General features: G+C 41.4%; 2 protein-coding genes across 2 annotated transcripts in view; one reads left to right on the forward strand and one right to left on the reverse strand.

Moving 5' to 3' along the window:
• The first annotated feature begins 1,307 nt into the window (after positions 1-1,307).
• MRPL50 (mitochondrial ribosomal protein L50) lies at positions 1,308-2,768 on the forward strand. Its single transcript, XM_005154863.2, has 2 exons — positions 1,308-1,430; positions 2,248-2,768. The coding sequence occupies exons 1-2, from the start codon at positions 1,345-1,347 to the stop codon at positions 2,636-2,638; spliced, it is 477 nt and encodes a 158-aa protein (XP_005154920.1). The 5' UTR covers positions 1,308-1,344; the 3' UTR covers positions 2,639-2,768.
• A 3,254-nt stretch (positions 2,769-6,022) lies between these two features.
• Positions 6,023-16,018, reverse strand: part of PLPPR1 (phospholipid phosphatase related 1) — a 133,682-nt gene continuing 123,686 nt past the window's right edge. Inside the window, exons 6-8 of the mRNA XM_034072806.1 lie at positions 10,349-10,525; positions 8,251-8,382; positions 6,023-6,268 (exon numbers count right to left, since the gene is read on the reverse strand). Of these exons, the coding sequence (XP_033928697.1) occupies positions 6,236-6,268; positions 8,251-8,382; positions 10,349-10,525 (342 nt within the window). The 3' untranslated portion in view covers positions 6,023-6,235. The remainder of the gene's footprint in view (positions 6,269-8,250; positions 8,383-10,348; positions 10,526-16,018) is intronic.

Genomic DNA, 16,018 nt, shown 5'->3' on the forward strand with positions numbered 1-16,018 from the left:
ACCACTGTTTTCAGTTGCTGCTTAGTAATGTTTACTCTGACCAAGAACTTTCTCAGTCTCATGCTCTGCCAGGGAGGAGGGGAAGCCAGGAGGAAGCAGAGATAGGACACCTGACCCAAACTAGCCAAAGAGGTATTCCATACCGCAGCATGTCATGCCCACTATATAAACTGGGGGCAGTTACTCAGAAGGGCTAGATCACTGCTCAGGTCGGGCTGGGTATCAGTCAGCGGCTGGTGAACAGCTGTATTCTCTTCCTTTGTTATTTCCCTTATCATTATTATTAGTGGTGGTAGCAGCAGTGGTTTTGTGTTATACCTTAGTTACTGGACTGTTCTTATCTCAACCCATGAGAGTTACATTCTTTTTATCCTCCCTCCCATCCCTCTGGGAGCAGGGAAAGAATGTGGGAGTGAGAGAGCGACTGGGTGGTTCTGAGTTTCTGGCTGGGCTTAAACCATGACAAAGGCCAATACTGAAATCAGGAACAACACCTCCTTTCTGGTTCAGCTGTGGTCCTGTAGGTCTCCACGCACTTGAGCTCAAGTAAACCTATGCTCTTGATGAGGATCCTGCTGATCTATGTACATTGCTTCTCTAAAAATAGAAAATGGAAAACAAAAATTTCCTCAAACTGGAAAAGAAATCCTCTCCCACCTTTTAAAACTAAAGCTGTAGCTTTGCTAGGTAATGCCTGCTCCCTTGCTGGATGTGTGTCACACCTGCTGCTCCTGCTGCATCTGGTGGCTGTGCACAGGCTCCTCATGTTCCTCTTTGACAGAAGTGTTTGTGACAGAGCTAGCAGACATCTTCTGAATGTACTGCCATGCACCAGAGCAAGGCTGTGTACAGACGAAGCATGATTTCTCACTTTTAGAAAAGAACATCCTTTTAGAGAATGGGAAAAGTGACGTTCCCATATAATCACGTGCCTGGATCAGAAATGTAGCCTAGAGAACATACTCCCTGTGCTGGCTGACAGCTCTGGCAACCATCACACCCCGAAGGCAGGATATAAACTTCCAGGGAAGGCTGCCAAGAGCCTCTGACTGGCAGAACACACAACCACCACTACAGTCGGGGAGGGTGACGACATATGTCCCTACCTTATGTTGTTTTAGTCCCACACACTCTACTGCCAAACCTCCTCCCCACGCCCGCTGGCACGGCCTCTACCGTGCCCGCCCCGAGGGGGGCAGCTGAAGCGACGGCTGCCCCACTAACAGCCGGCGCGCCTCCAGCCGAACGCTTGGCGGGACTACAATTCCCGTGAGGCAGCGCGGGCGGAGCGGAATGCGTCACAGCCGCGCTGGCTGCTGGGAGGAAGTTTGGTGTCTTCTCGGTATGGCGGTTGCTGCTGCGTTGCGAGTGTCTGGCCGGCGGCTGGGTCTTAACGCTGTGGCGAGCAGGGCGTTCTGGGGTGGTGTGAGGTAACGCCGGGGAAGAGGAGGGGAAAGGGGAAAGGAAGAGAAGAGGAACATGGTGGTGCCGTGCTGAGGTCGGGAGGCTGGTTGGTCATTCAGACCTCCCCTCCTCAGTGCTGGGTTTTAGTGCGCCAGAGCGCTGTGGGTCGTAGGTCCTGCGGCGGGTGTCCTCGTCGCGTTCCCGCCAGGGGTCCGCTGCAGCAGGCGGGCGTGGCGGTTTGGAGCTGGGCTTTTCAGTGCTCTCACCGGCTTCGGTGAGGGAACTCGCGGGGTGTGGAAAAGGAGATATTTCAGGGCAGTACTGTAATGGGAACGCAAACCAGTCAGTTTTATATCACTTTTTAGGTGAAACCATGGTTGTATTGCTGACTAGATAGTGGCATTTGAGCAAGTCAAATAACTTGGGGTAGGCTTTAATTCTGTAGGTAAAACTAGTGCTTCGTGTATGTAACTATATGTGTATATATGGCACTGATTTTTTTCTATAGTAGCAGTTATTTTCTATCATGCCTTTTTCACAGCAGATTAGAAAATGAAGGTACAACAGAAAAATAAGTCATTAATCTGCTTAAAATTCTGTTTGCTCTCAAACCAGTCAAATAAGCTAGACAGTTCACTGCTGTGTAGAGACATCGTGGCAATTTGGGGGAAAACCAAACATCTAGACCACACATTTTTGTTCTTGCATGAGTAACAAGTCTTCTGTGTCTATGGGAGCTATAAATGTCTACAGGCTATGTTAGTTAGATATTAAAAGACTATGAATAGAAATGTGCTCTGATTCAGCCCAGAGACTTGAAGTACTTCTGTCTGGTGCCAACAGGAAGAAAGAAAAAGAAGTAGAAGCAGACAAAATAATTCATCAAGAGAAAAATGAGCCCAGCGTGATCTGCCCCCCACCACGCAGCAGAAGCTATCATCCCCCGGAGAATATACAGAGCTACCTTGAGTCTCTCGTCAAGGAGATTTTTGGACCCTCGCTGCCTGATAATTGGCAGCAGACATCCCTCAAAGATAACAGGTTAAAGTATCGCCTGCTGGCTCAGCTGGCAGCAGAACTTGGTCACGCTGTCCCCAATTCCCAGCTCTACCTGATGCGCAGTGCTGAGGATGTCTTGAATTTCTATAGCACTCCTGTGAAGGATGAGTCCAAGTTTGATGAACTGTGTGCTGCTGAGCTACCCCCAAACCTGAAGATTAACTGGGAGCAGTGAGTTGCACCACGGAGCATTGCTTTGTTTTACTTGTGTTTGTAAGGTAGGGCTGCAGAGAAGAAGCAGAGCCCTCTTATTGTGGTAGCAACTGAATTTATGAATATCACTAATAAAATTTCATTCAGTTGTCCTTGGGTTTCATGGTTTGTTTATTATATATAAGAAAAGAAGCAGAAGTTGTCCATGTGAAACAGTGTGTTCTGTAATGGTACTAACATGCTTTCTGCCCTCTACTGTGCTGCCCAACAATTAGAAGATCCAGTGGGGTTAGCCAGAGGATCAGCCCCCAGTTTCTTCCCCACATCTCAAACTTCTTGTCTTTGATTTTGCACTGTGTACTGGGCTTTTGTGAGTGCAGCTGGTGTCAGAAGCTCTGCTCAGCTTAGCCACCAAGATTGGCAGGGCCAGCAAACTTGGCATGAAGGGGGAGGTAAACTTTTTTTTTTTTTTTGGGGGGGGGGGAGGGTTTGTTACTCTTTTTTTTTTTGCTTGAGACTGAAAAGAAGACTGTGTCAGCAGTGATTTTTTTAGAAGCAATCACAGATGCCATCTTAACATAAATCCACTTGTTCTACTTAGAATTGGTACATGAAGATAGTGCCAGCTGGCATTCTGAAATCTTTTTACTCAGTAACTGAACTCTCCAGCAGCCCTACAAAAACTGCCATCAGGATAGCTTGTAGAATTTTTCTATGTCTCCTCGAGACTTGTTTTTATGTAAGCTCTGTTGCTCCTTCTAACAGCTCTTAGTTTTTCTTTTATGTTCTATATGTTATTTTTTTTTCTTCCTGCCCTGCAACTGGTGGTGTAGGTTTGCTTTTAATCAGAGGAAGCAAGCAGTGTAGTCAGGATGACAAGAAAATACATGCAGCAGTCTTGAAATGCATGGCACTTTATGAATGTGTTTTGCAAAGCATCTTGATGGTGAGGTCAGATTCTGTACATGTGGTATTTCTGGGGATGCTCCAGAAAGACCCTAGTTACACCTCTTGCTCTCCTAAACTCTTGCTCCCCTGATTTCTTTGAGATTACAGATACCTGAAGCATGATTGGAAACTGCTGTTTTCACGTACTAACAGTGCTCAACAGATTTCTTAAGTGCTGGTTTCTTGCAGCTATAAAGAAATTTAAGAAACCCTTTTTTTTCTTTTTGACTCCTGGGGAATTACTGAGTAGCCTGAGTGTACCACTACATGCTCCACTGCAGGGTGGACATGAGGGAATGGGGGTATTTCACTGGTCACTGTGGAAGGCTGGCTGTTCACAAATCGTTTCCCTGTTGCTTATGGAAAAAAGTGTGATAAATAGGTAGATCTGTGTCATCTGCTTCAGAGCTTGCTTGAGAGCAGTGAATTGGAAGTATTTTTTAGTGAAATGATGTCTTTCCACCAAAGAAAAATGCTTATTTCCTCTTACTCGGTACTCATTAAAAACACTTGCAGTGATAGTTGCACTTTCAGCTCCCCTCTCTCGCCAGTCTAGTGTCTCTGCCAGCATGCAACTTTCATAGCTCATGCAACATGATTAGAGGAGAGAGTGAAAAACAAAAGGAGAAAAACAGAAAAAGAGATAGGCAAGAAACAAACATGACAACAGCCTCATGCTAGAGGATAAGCAGAGATGGGACAAATACCACTACCCATTCTGTGGAAGCTACTGACCAAAACTACAAGATGCATGCTGTGGTAGCAGTGCACCTGGGAGCAACACAGCCTCAGGGTACCTGACTGCAAAACCTGGGCTACAGAATGTAACTTATTCATCTTAGAATTCAACCCACTGCTAACCCTTTGTGGTGTGAGTAGACTTACGTGCTGCTGACATGGCATACTGACTGGATGCTCATTCACGCTAAAGGCTTTCCTATAGTGTGTCATTATTCTCCTAACACAACAGAACAAGGACTAGTTCCACAACCAAATTTATTCAGCAGAAACTTCCCTGTGGAATTTGGATCAAATTGTGGGACCCAGAACACTACTGATGCCTCCTCATGGTCACAAAAAGCCTGCATGGCCCAAGTTTGAAGACTGAAGTGGACATCAGTAGTGTCAGAAGAAAATCGACCTGGAACAAACACTGCGAGACCAGACACAGATATCCCAAATGACAGACCAGGCTACATATTTTAGTTTTTTGATACTTTTTCTTTGCATCTGTTTTGGAAAAAATATACAAAAAAAGCCAAGAAAAACCAACATGGAAATGTGAGGTAAACATTCCAGTAGAAGTACAGACAAAGGCTTCATTTTTTAAAGGAGACACACAGCAGTTATCACCATGCTAGAAGAATGAGATGCAGGAAAATCCTAGGAACAGTGAAAAGTCATGTAATGAAGCCTTGCCCCCAGTTTTAACTATTATAAAGGGGCTCTTTTTTGTTCTTCTCCCATCCCCCACCCATATTTAATTGTCTTTTTATTCCTTAAACAAAGTTGTTAAATTGTAAAATGGCAGTTTAGATATAAAGTCTGTATAGCAGAATTCACAGAAATGCAGACTGCTACTAAAATCTGTGTCATTTTTTGGCTTTGTTTTTGGTCTTCTTTTTTTTTTTTTTTCTTCTTGCCAAAGCCCCTCAGTGAAAACTACACTGTTGGGGCAGAACTGCCTTCTTGATTCTGCCAGTCTGAATGCCACTCCACTGAAGAAGTGGTGTCAGTTTCTTTTATACCAGTGTTACTAGTTAGTCCATAAATTTATGATGAAGTTATGGAACACTTAAAGCGCAGCCTCAGCTCCACAGCGGTGGCTGTATATCCCCATAATCAATTCCTGAAGCCAGGTTTCACTGGGAGCTTTAGCTGGGCCTCAGGGTGGAACAGAGATCTAGGGAGGTGATATAGTCAGCTCACATGCTATCAGCTACTACTATAAATTTTCACGTCCAGTCTGTATCTTTGCAAACTGAGTCCATTGTTTTAATCATTCTTCAATAACTAGCACAATCACCCACACCAGAACAATCAGGCTTTGATTCAGTAAGATGCTTAAGGACGTACTTCAAGTCTGCCAAACAGCCTGGAAACGGGATGGCTAGCTGAAGTCCTATGCTAAGGAATACTTAAGTAGCTCACTGAATCGAGGTTAGGTGTTTATTATGTTTTAATAGTATCATTTGGGTTAGATTCCCAATCACCACTATTCTGAATTAAATATATGCAACTACTTCAGATCTATGCTGAGCTTACTCAAATCTGACCCACTGGTAGAAACACTTCTTATGGTAAGAAAAGGTAAAAGTGATCCCCTCCCCCCACCGATGTATAAATTCAAAAATTAAAAAGAAAAAAATTGTGTACAAATATCACATAACAACATCAACAATTCAATAGATGTAGTTCCTTAGTGCACACTTTAAACAAGAAAAGGGGGTTTTCTTCTTTTTCCTTTTAAATTCTGGCATAATAATATTAAAGCTGACAAAAAATCAGGGCAAGCTACATCACTTCTTCATACAAAAAAAGTACAAAACATTAGCCTCTAACTAGACATAACATAATACTGGTCATCGCAGTTAGACAGTTAGTAACTGTGTCTTGGAGTACTGTACTGAGGGGGTAATAAAAAATAGCTTCAGTTGCCAAGTCTTCCATCTCAGGTTACTTCAGTCATAGAGGCAGAGTGATTCTGCAAAGAGGAAAAAGCAAGCACATGAACACTGTATACATTTTGGCATTTACATATCCTGGTGTGTAAAATGAATTAGAAGAACCTTCATTAAAATCTGTTGTCCAGCTAATTTAGGGCTTCAAAATGAAGAGGTCACTGCAAATGTGACTGCCTTCTGTCCTGAGCTTGTGGTGGGGAAGGCTGAACTCAAGCCCTCCTTTTGGGCTATGAACATTTGCTAACAGGCTTCAAGAACAAGGTGTGATTTTTATAGTTGAGGCTTTCAAACAGGACTGCATTCTATCCAGATGAACACGTCAGTATGGGTTCAAGCACCTCAGACAGTCATGTAACTAACATGTAACTAATATAGTGCATCTGTCCTTAGCCACTGAAGAGCCTAGAAGACTGCAGATTGGCTTCATGTGATGCGTGATTCTACACAGTTTGGTATTAGAGAACATACAGAGCTTAAAAACATACAGAGGTGGGGTCATTATGTCAACATACATGCAGCCACAGATATACAGCAACACAGAAGTCCTCTTTAGGTGGAAACTGATGATTTAACCTTGGAAGCCAATATCCAGGACTTCAGGGGTAGTACTGAGTCCTTGGATCATGCTGTGTAGTGCATTTTTTTTTGTGGGTGCAAAGCAAAACAACTGTCAATGAATGCAGAATCTGCACACAGAAGGACAATGCACATTCTTTATCTCAAGAAACAGTAATGAGCAGCCACTCCCAAGGGTTTGCTTGTAAGAGGTTCAGAGTAGGATCACTTTTTCATCAATCTACCTCTGCATGGTAGATGTATGGTCATTTAGAGACAGATACTCCAAATCACAGAAGACTCTTGGTCATGGTGGACATCAACAACTAAGACCTAGTCCCTACCTGCACTTCAGAGTCCAGAATTTAAAAATACCTGGCTAGACAATTTTTTTTTTTCACAGTCTACGAGTATATTCACCTGTTCATCCCTTTTGTCATATGCAATATAATGTAAGTAGTACTTAGTTTCTGGACTGCAAGCCCACCAAGAAAACAGTTAATACACACAGTTTTTCAGATTTAGCTGGAAGTCTTCCAGCAAATGTTTTCCTAATCAAAACTGACTTTTCAATTAAGCAAAATATTTACAGGCATTAGAAACAGTGTCTATTTTTTTTTTTAAATTTCTGCTTTCTGTTTATTTGTCAAAGGGTTGAATAAAAATCACTATTAATCTTGCCACACACCACGTACACAGGAATGACAGGCCACCTAATAAGAGGAGTACAATTTAAAGAACAAATAAATTACAACAGGGTATTTCAGATAACAGACAAACTACAGGTCCTCCTGTTGCCAGAAGTTTTTCATAGGTGGCATTTGATTGTCTGTTTTGAAAGGGTCAGCTATGATTCAGTTTACGCCAACACAAGCCTTTTGAAGCTAATTTTAACATAAACACCATCAATAATGGTGCTCTCACTAGCCTATTTTTTTTTTGCAAACTTGAAAGAATGCTATTACCTTTTCTTCTGATGACTTAGAGATAGAAAAGGGTATATGATTTCTTCTTATAGAAGATACTGAACAGTAATAAGAATAGAAACCTAATCTTAGTCATATTTTTCTGAACAGCATAGTTTATCCCCAGGATTAAGAATGTGAGAATAAATCCTTAAGATATGCCAAAAGCACGCTGAAGTGTAATTAGACAGATTTATCTCTACTTTTCTCTCAGCTTTCTATTCTTCTAAGAAGAAGATTGTTAACACATGCTGTCATGTGAAATCCTACCGGTTTAGGTTTGCATGTCCCCAAGAGCAGCTGATCTACAGTATTTGGTAGTTTAAGGGATAAATGCCTTAAAACAAACTCTCCCCAATGCAAATTCACTCTGCTCAATGGGCTTGGTGTTAGGGATGTGTAGTTATGAATACAGCTAGCTTTTACTCTGCCATAACAGGAGGGGTGCTTGTTGATGATCTGAGTAAGAGGATTTACAGTACCTGTGCACTCAATGTCTCCAGAGGACTTTCCACTCTTGGAAAGGCCATTAGCGGCATTCCTCGTGGGTCGTCGGGCTTCGGTTTAGAAGGGGCTCCATGAGTGCCTTTAAAGTTATGGACAACACATATCCCCTGTGTGAAAAAAAGGGAAAAGAAATGAGATTAGCATGATCTGTTCACAGGAAAACCTCTCAGGAGTTACCACCAGGGGTCTCACAACTGTTCTTGAGAAGAACTTAACCTGTGTTTCTGTCGAAGGTGCTTGGGCATCAGTGTGTTTCCTGACACAGTTGGGCATGGTGAACTACCCTTGTAATGAGTTCACCTGGCCTCTAATCAGAGGTGATAGCCATCCTTAGCCTTTTTATGCCTTATACAACAGGGACTCCCATGTCTGCATCACAGAACAGGGACTGCATGTATGATGAATGCTACTGGCCAAATACTCCCTTCAGACTCTTAAAGTCATTTCAAAACACTGAAAACAGCTCACTGGATGGCTGAATCAACCTTACATGTGGATGATGCCAAGTCGATTGAGCACCATTCCTGCATACTTCCAGCACAATTGGTGGTGTTTATCCCACAAGCCCTTTCCTTGTGCATGACCAGATTAACTGCACCCACGTGGTAATGCTAATAAGAGCAAACACACACTAGCAGTTTGGGGCTTCAGAACACACTGGGAAAAAAGACAAACAGGAGCTGACACATCTGCTGTCAGATCGATTCCAGCAGCCACTTCCTTGTTGGCTCTTCCTCTTTGCTGCTCTTTAGACCTGAGCAGGGAGCAGGCTGCAGCCTGGGTGAGTTCGGTACCAGCAGCAGGAATCTCAGCACCCATCTGCTCCAAGCTCCAGGGAGACCCCTTCCACCACACTGTATTTGGGCTTGTGAAATTTCCAGGCTAACAGGAGGTCTGCAGTGCCAAAATGTAGGTGGAAGCAGACTATCATTGCTAGAAACAGGAGCTGGGAGCACAAAGATTGCCCTGACCAGATATATGGGGTGACTGCCTCTTAAATTGTATGAGCTAGATTTAAATTGTCTTTCTCAATGGGAATCAGACAAATGATTTATATTAAAGCCAAAGAGATTCAGGTCAGATGTTGCAGATACGCTTTTATTTAAAGGGGACATGGGAATAAATGTGAAGGGTTTTTTGGCTTTGGTGGGTATTTTTTTATTTTATTTTTATTTAAATAGAAAACAGAAAAAAATCAGTGTCAGGAAAATCTAGATTTAAGGAATCTTTGAAACCTAATCCCTCCTGATTACAGGGTTAAAATGTCTGCTGCTAAGCAGTAGGTAGTTTTGAAGCATATTTTGATTAAAGGGAATCACACACATTTCTTGGTAACAGTGAAAATCACCTTGATTGTTTGCTGTGTGAGTAAACCCTCAGCAAGAGATCTCTCACCAACCAGAACACTAAAACCACACAGCCAACAGGGGAACAAGTACCATTAGAAGTCCAGAGAGATGCAGTTCCTAGATTCTATGGGAAGGCCTTTGCCTTTGATAGAGTTTTATTAAAAATGCATTTGGTTATCATATGAGATGGTGAACAACTTCACTGCAACTCCAAATGCCACAAAGGGAAATAGTTTATTCTCCCAGGGAGTTTGTTCTGACCTTCCTTTCTACTGCACTTCTTATAAGATCTGAAACAAAGGAACCAGGAACACTGCATTGAGCCCCTTAGACACCCACTCTGTCCTACATTTTTGCCAGATACCAGGCAGGCAGTAGGGTTTTGCAATACAGGGTATCAGAGAAGAAGTCTCAAGCACAACCCCCTTTTGACATTAGCTGAGACCTACACCACCTTTAAAGCATTTTCCAGAACAGGTCAAGGAAAAACGTAATTAAAAAAAAAAATCCCTGAAATATATATAATGCACAAATACCAGTTTTATTAATTAGTATAAGCATGATTTCCTGCTAAGATTTTCTCTGGTATTTTAAACTAGATGAGGCTAGAATTAGTTTTTCGCAACCAGATTAATCAGCTGCAACTGGCCACAAGAGAACGGTACTTTTTTTAAAAAAAAGTAAAAGCATTTTAAAAGGAATGTGGAAGGACTGATGGGTTTACCAGAAACAAAGCTACAGCACTCCCCAAGATGAAGCCTGCGATCACATCCGAACAGTGATTTCGATACTCAGAAACTCGATTTAGCCCAGTGAGGAACGCAGCACAGAGGGTACCCAGACACAGCACAGGTTTGGCTAGCCTGCTACTCTTTGTCTTAATTGTGCTCGTGATGTACATCTGCAAAAAAAAAGAACACACCAAAAATTAAAAGGGGCTCTGCCAGAAATTATTCTTCTTTTTCACCAAGACAAATCTTAAATCAGCCAGGATGAGTTAAACCCCATGATTCATTTAAAAAAAAACATTGGGAAACACTGAAAGAGTAAGGTAATTCAGAGAATAAAGCAGATACTGTTAAATGATGTTTCATGATGTCAAATATGCCATCGATTTGATTTACATACTGGACTTTTTTTGAGCTGGTATTTACAGGTTTGGTTTACTCACTCCCTAACTTGTGCAACTACTTGCTCATATGCTAGCAAACATGCACCCTGAATGTACATGCCTTAGTGTTTGCAAAGGGAGCCAAGAATTCAGGTTTATACTCTTACTAAAACTATAATGTGCACATGATGGAGTGCCTTGCATCCATGTGTATCTGTTGCTCCAGTTTTCTAAGTGGTGTTAAGTTTAAGAAATTGAGAACATTAAGGGAAACCATTCCAGACATTTTCTCTTCAAGATTAAATGAAACATAGAACATGAAATTTTCTTCAAAATGTCAATGATTCTGAAAATGTAATCTCAAAGCATGAGGTTTCACTGTGCCCTGAATAATTTTTAATGCACCACACGTTTTTGGCAGTTTGTATTTTATTTTAAATGCATTTTGACAGAGTGAATGAAACCATGTGGGTCTCAATTAGCAGCTGGTCGTTAATTCCAGAGCCACAAAATAGCAAAGGTCAAGCAAACCCAAGTCTGATTGGCAAAACAAATCAATAAAATCCTCTTCAACAAGGAAGCATGGATGCCTGCATGATTCCCAAAGCTTTGATAAGGAAAGACAGTATCTCAAATATGTTTGCCAGAAATGTCTCCAGATGATACACTGCCGCCCCTACATGACACAGAATCAGAAAGATACATTTGAAATATTGATTTGCTTTTTATTATCAATCAGGTGGTAAGTGAACCAGATTCACAAAGCACAGATCTGATCCAGTGGAAGTACAAACATCTGTTCTGCTGGGGAGTGGAAAAATTACAGACCATGGAAGTGTTTCATCCAGTGTTTAATGTCAAAAGATGGCATCTTATTTGTAAAGATTTTTTTTTTTTTTTTGGTTCTCAGAATATGTTCTCAAAGCTGAAAACTTTTCCTTGATCCTTTTTCAGATGTCAGAAATTGAAATATGGTTCCCTTTGTACTCTGGACCAGAGACTCTACAGAAGATCCTTATTATTTTAATCTCATCTGCAGCACCACTGTGACTGGTATGTTTGATTGTGCTGTCTGCAGGTCACAGACCTGATCTTTTTCTTGGATTACTTAGTTTCTGGGAAAGGGCACTTCTGAGCATTTTGCCACAGGTGGCTCTGAAATAAGTGTGACTCTGAGGGCCTGTGGAGACCCCAGAGCTGTTCTCCTTTGTTACTTCTGCAGAGGCTAAGGACTCAGTGCTGGCTGACACATCTCTGGCCAAGACTACAGTGGCTTGGCTGGGATAAAGTGCCTTCTGATTTTCCCATGCCTGTGCTGAAGGAAGTCTGCAAAGGCTTGACTTGGTGCTTCCAATTGCAACTACCAGCACAGTTTGTGCTCCATTTGGCAACATGGCTAATTATTTGACTGTATTTTAATGCCCTTCTGTTTCTTCTGTGTCCCAGGTATACAGAGGTCACTGTGGTCTGGCACATAGTTTTGGGATTGAGAAAAAAAAATTACAACCATTCTCAAGGTCACTTTGTTAATTGCTCTTAATATATTCCTTTATTGTGCTGTATTATGCATAACAAATAATAATGCATTATTCTTCCCTCTCCTTATTTCTTTTTCCTTCTCCCTGACCAAGCTAATCAAATGTCCCTACAGCTAGCTTCCCTTCACTGGCTGGTGTTAAAAATGTTAACCCTAAACCCATTATATATTTCAAGACCAGGTTGGATGAAGCCTTGGGTGATATGGTTTAGTGTGAGGTGTCCCTGCCCATGGCAGGGGGGTTGGAACTAGATGATCCTGAGGTCCTTTCCAATCCTAACTATTCTATGATTCTATGATTCTATATCACAGCTTCAGAAGAGAAGGAATGCAGCAACCACCTCTTGAAAGGGAAAGGGACAAGTCAGAGAAATGGCACAGGGGAAGGTATATCTGACTGCCTCCAGACATGTACCTAGGCAAAATAACGGTTTCACCTACCAAGAAACTTCAGTGCTAGACTTCTAACAGCTGCATTTGCCAGATCTCTGCCTGAGGAAGTGAAGTTTGCTGCTGCTGAACACATTTGAAGGTGAATTCAATTTATGAACTGGAATATTCTGGTGTAATAGCACTGGGAATGCGACTAAGCTAACTGAGAGGTTTCTCCTTGCTGTTTTTCAAACCTAATACTAACTATGCCAGAGGCCTTGAAATGACCTCTATCAACTGTGCACTAGGCGGCAATCTTGCCCCAGTATTCGCTGGTAGGTTGTGCTGCACCCTCACTGTCGCCAAAACTCGGTTAAGGTTCTTTGGGAACAACGGGAAAAATAGCATTGCTGCTGTCTGAATAATTACCACCCACCCTCTCACCCTATGCTTTTCTTTTAGCAGGGAAATCTATTAAATCCTTATGGGGAGGGTTTAAAACAAGACAAACTGTTTTCCCAGAATGTGCTCCAATTCACCCATAAATCACACACTGAAATAACTAGGAGATCTCCATTCTGGCCAGGCTTCCTCATCACTGTGGTTTGATCTTTATTGTTGCAGTCCATAAAGACAAAGTCTTTTCAAGATACCCACAGTGTGTTTACCCTTTCACTTACAACATGTTTTCGAAGCTTTGTGTGTAAGAGCATAAAATCTCAGTGAAAGTCACTTACATTTGATTTCTTACATATAGCAGATGTTTCTGAAAATTTTCCACAATGCTATTCATAGGGTAAGTTTACAAAACTCTGAATGTCAAAGCCAGTTATTTGATGGGTGGGAAAAGGAAGGAGTGAATATAAAAATAAAAAAATAAAAAGCTATAAATTATTTAACTACAAAAATCATCTATTCAGCTTCTTTACTGTGCTCTGATCACACTTAATAAACTCAAGCAGTGTATTGTGCAACGTGCAATGTGTGACAGTAGCATTCATCTTGTGTGTAATTCCTCTCCCATTTTTTTTCAGACAGACAAAAGCATAGGCAGTCAAGAAGGCTTTTTTGTTTGCAAGTTTAAAATATACATACATATACATATTTAGCTATATGCAAACATATGCGTATATTTAGAATGCATATTACATCTATGATGAGAAAGGCAGGGTGGAAGAAGTCTGTCTTGTCCTTTCATCAGGAAGTGGGGGGATTTGTGATAGTTTATTTTCCTTAGAAAGATCACAGTTTCATACAAATACTGAAAAATTCTGTCCCTTACAAACTTTAATCTTTCCCTTTACCACAGAGATTTCTACAGTAGGAAAGCAGAACATTTGACAATGATGTGTATTGTAGAACATGATGCAGTCTCCTAGATGGTCAATGCAGCTGCTTGAAGTGCAGAGGCCTTGAATTTCATTGGTCTGGTAGGTGTTAACACAAAAATGGAAAAAATTGTTGATGGGGTCACAGTGACCTGTGCTGCAGAAAGGATTTGCTGTAGTGTTCTCTGCTATTCAGAACTTCTCAAATATTCAAAGTTTCATGCCCAGGTATATAATCTAGTCAAGAAGAAATGCTCCCAGGTGTAAAAGATAGATGCCAGGTTATGATCCAGTGTGATGGGACAGAGTCTACCAGCTGAATGCAACGGAAAACATTACTTGTGGATGCTGCTAGGCAAGGGGTTAGCTGAAGAATCCTAAAAACTACTAAACAGTCAATAAGTGATTGGTTGTACCTTTCAATCCTAGAGACCCTTTTGTGATTGTAATACAATTCTTCTTGCTTTCACTCCAGAGGAAAATGGGAGTATCAGCAAAGATATTTACCTTCCCTCTACAATAAGAGATCCTCCAGTTGTGTGGGTGAAATACTTTAGTTTTGGGTGAACGCTGCCATCTGTTAGATGTCCTTGTTGACTCTCACATGACTTCTCTCAGAAGAGCATGAAGTAACTGTTGTCTTAAGATGATGTGACTGGGACACTCATACGGAACATACGATTTCATCATCTGTTTTCTGTCTTGTTGTTGGGGTTGTTTTGGTTTGCTTGCTTGTTATTTTATTTGTGGTGGGTTTTGTTTGTTCTTTCCAGAAGTGTTAATGAATTAAGGAGTATTTCTAGCCTAATTTTTTTTTCTTGGGAAAGGTACTTAGAAGTATGTGTTTCTAACTATACAGCGGCAGGTATTATATGCAGTGATTGCCATCTCTTCCTGCGATACTTCTGGAAGACTAATAATACTCCATTAGATGACATTCTAATTTTTGTGTAAGTATGGAAACCAGGGCTTGCCGCCTGTTTTCTCTTTCACCTGCTTCAGGCAAAGGAGATTTATCTCTGCCTGCAGAGATCACAAAAGTGATGCTTCGGGTTCTCCTCAACTGTTTTGGCAGATGACAAGAAAAAGCCTACTTAATATAAAACCCAGATTATGGAAAAAAAAAATAAAAAAAAAAAACCCAAAACACAAAGCCAAAACAATGACAGTGTGAGTACTGTCAGTAGCAGATGAATGAACAAATCAGTACATAGACATCTGCAGAGGATAGTAGAGCTGAAGTGATGGGAGGAGACTCCTAGATCTCAACAGACATTTATACAATGAAAGAGTCTGTGCTGATTTCATTTTCCCTTCTCCTCATGTCCAGCTTGTTTTATATTTCTTGCTTCATGGCTCATCTCTCCAGCTTTATGCAAAATATAGCTATTACTAACCAAAAGCTTTTGTTCAGCAGCCCACATTATCACGCATATTAGAATCAAGACACAAAAAAAATTGTGCACCACACAATTATTAAGCAGAGCTGTATCTGAACATTGTATTTCTTGTGTAATGCTCAAGTTACTCCCAGCTGACAGGCAGAGAAAAGACAAGTGACACCACCTTTAGAGCTAGAGGAGTGTTTCGGGCAGAGAACTGGGCTAAAATTGGACTGCAGGCTGAAATTTCTTAGGGACAGACTTTTATGACCTTGCAGCTCAGAAATAACTCTATGTCCTGGCTCCACCTGGTATCTTCTGACATGTAGAGGAGTGCATGCTGGTCTTGAAACACTGGGGCTCAGAAACACTGGGGATTTGCTTTTGTGGAAGACTTACCTTCATATGCAACATGGGAGGTTGGACAGGGAAAGTCCATGAAAGAATGTAACAAGCCTAGGGCAGAGCCAGCAAAAAGCCTGATCCTGCATCTTCCATATAAGAGTTTTAATGATGAAAACAGCTTCTACAATAATGTTGAGTTTATTGGGAACTCAATTTCACACATAGTTGCTTATTTTTGGAGGTAATGTGTGCAAAATATTACAGGCTTTCCAAACACTTCCCAACAAGTCCTGATCAAAGTAGTTGCTAATTTATGTCT

Source organism: Melopsittacus undulatus, chromosome Z (assembly GCF_012275295.1).
Source record: "Melopsittacus undulatus isolate bMelUnd1 chromosome Z, bMelUnd1.mat.Z, whole genome shotgun sequence".
Taxonomy (NCBI): Eukaryota; Metazoa; Chordata; class Aves; order Psittaciformes; family Psittaculidae; genus Melopsittacus; species Melopsittacus undulatus.

Coding starts and splice junctions, on each gene's coding strand:
- MRPL50 (XM_005154863.2), top strand. CDS start 1,345: ATGGCGGTTGCTGCTGCGTTGCGAGTGTCTGGCCGGCGGCTGGGTCTT. Junction 1,431..2,247: donor GCGTTCTGGGGTGGTGTGAG/GTAACGCCGGGG, acceptor TGGTGCCAACAG/GAAGAAAGAAAAAGAAGTAG.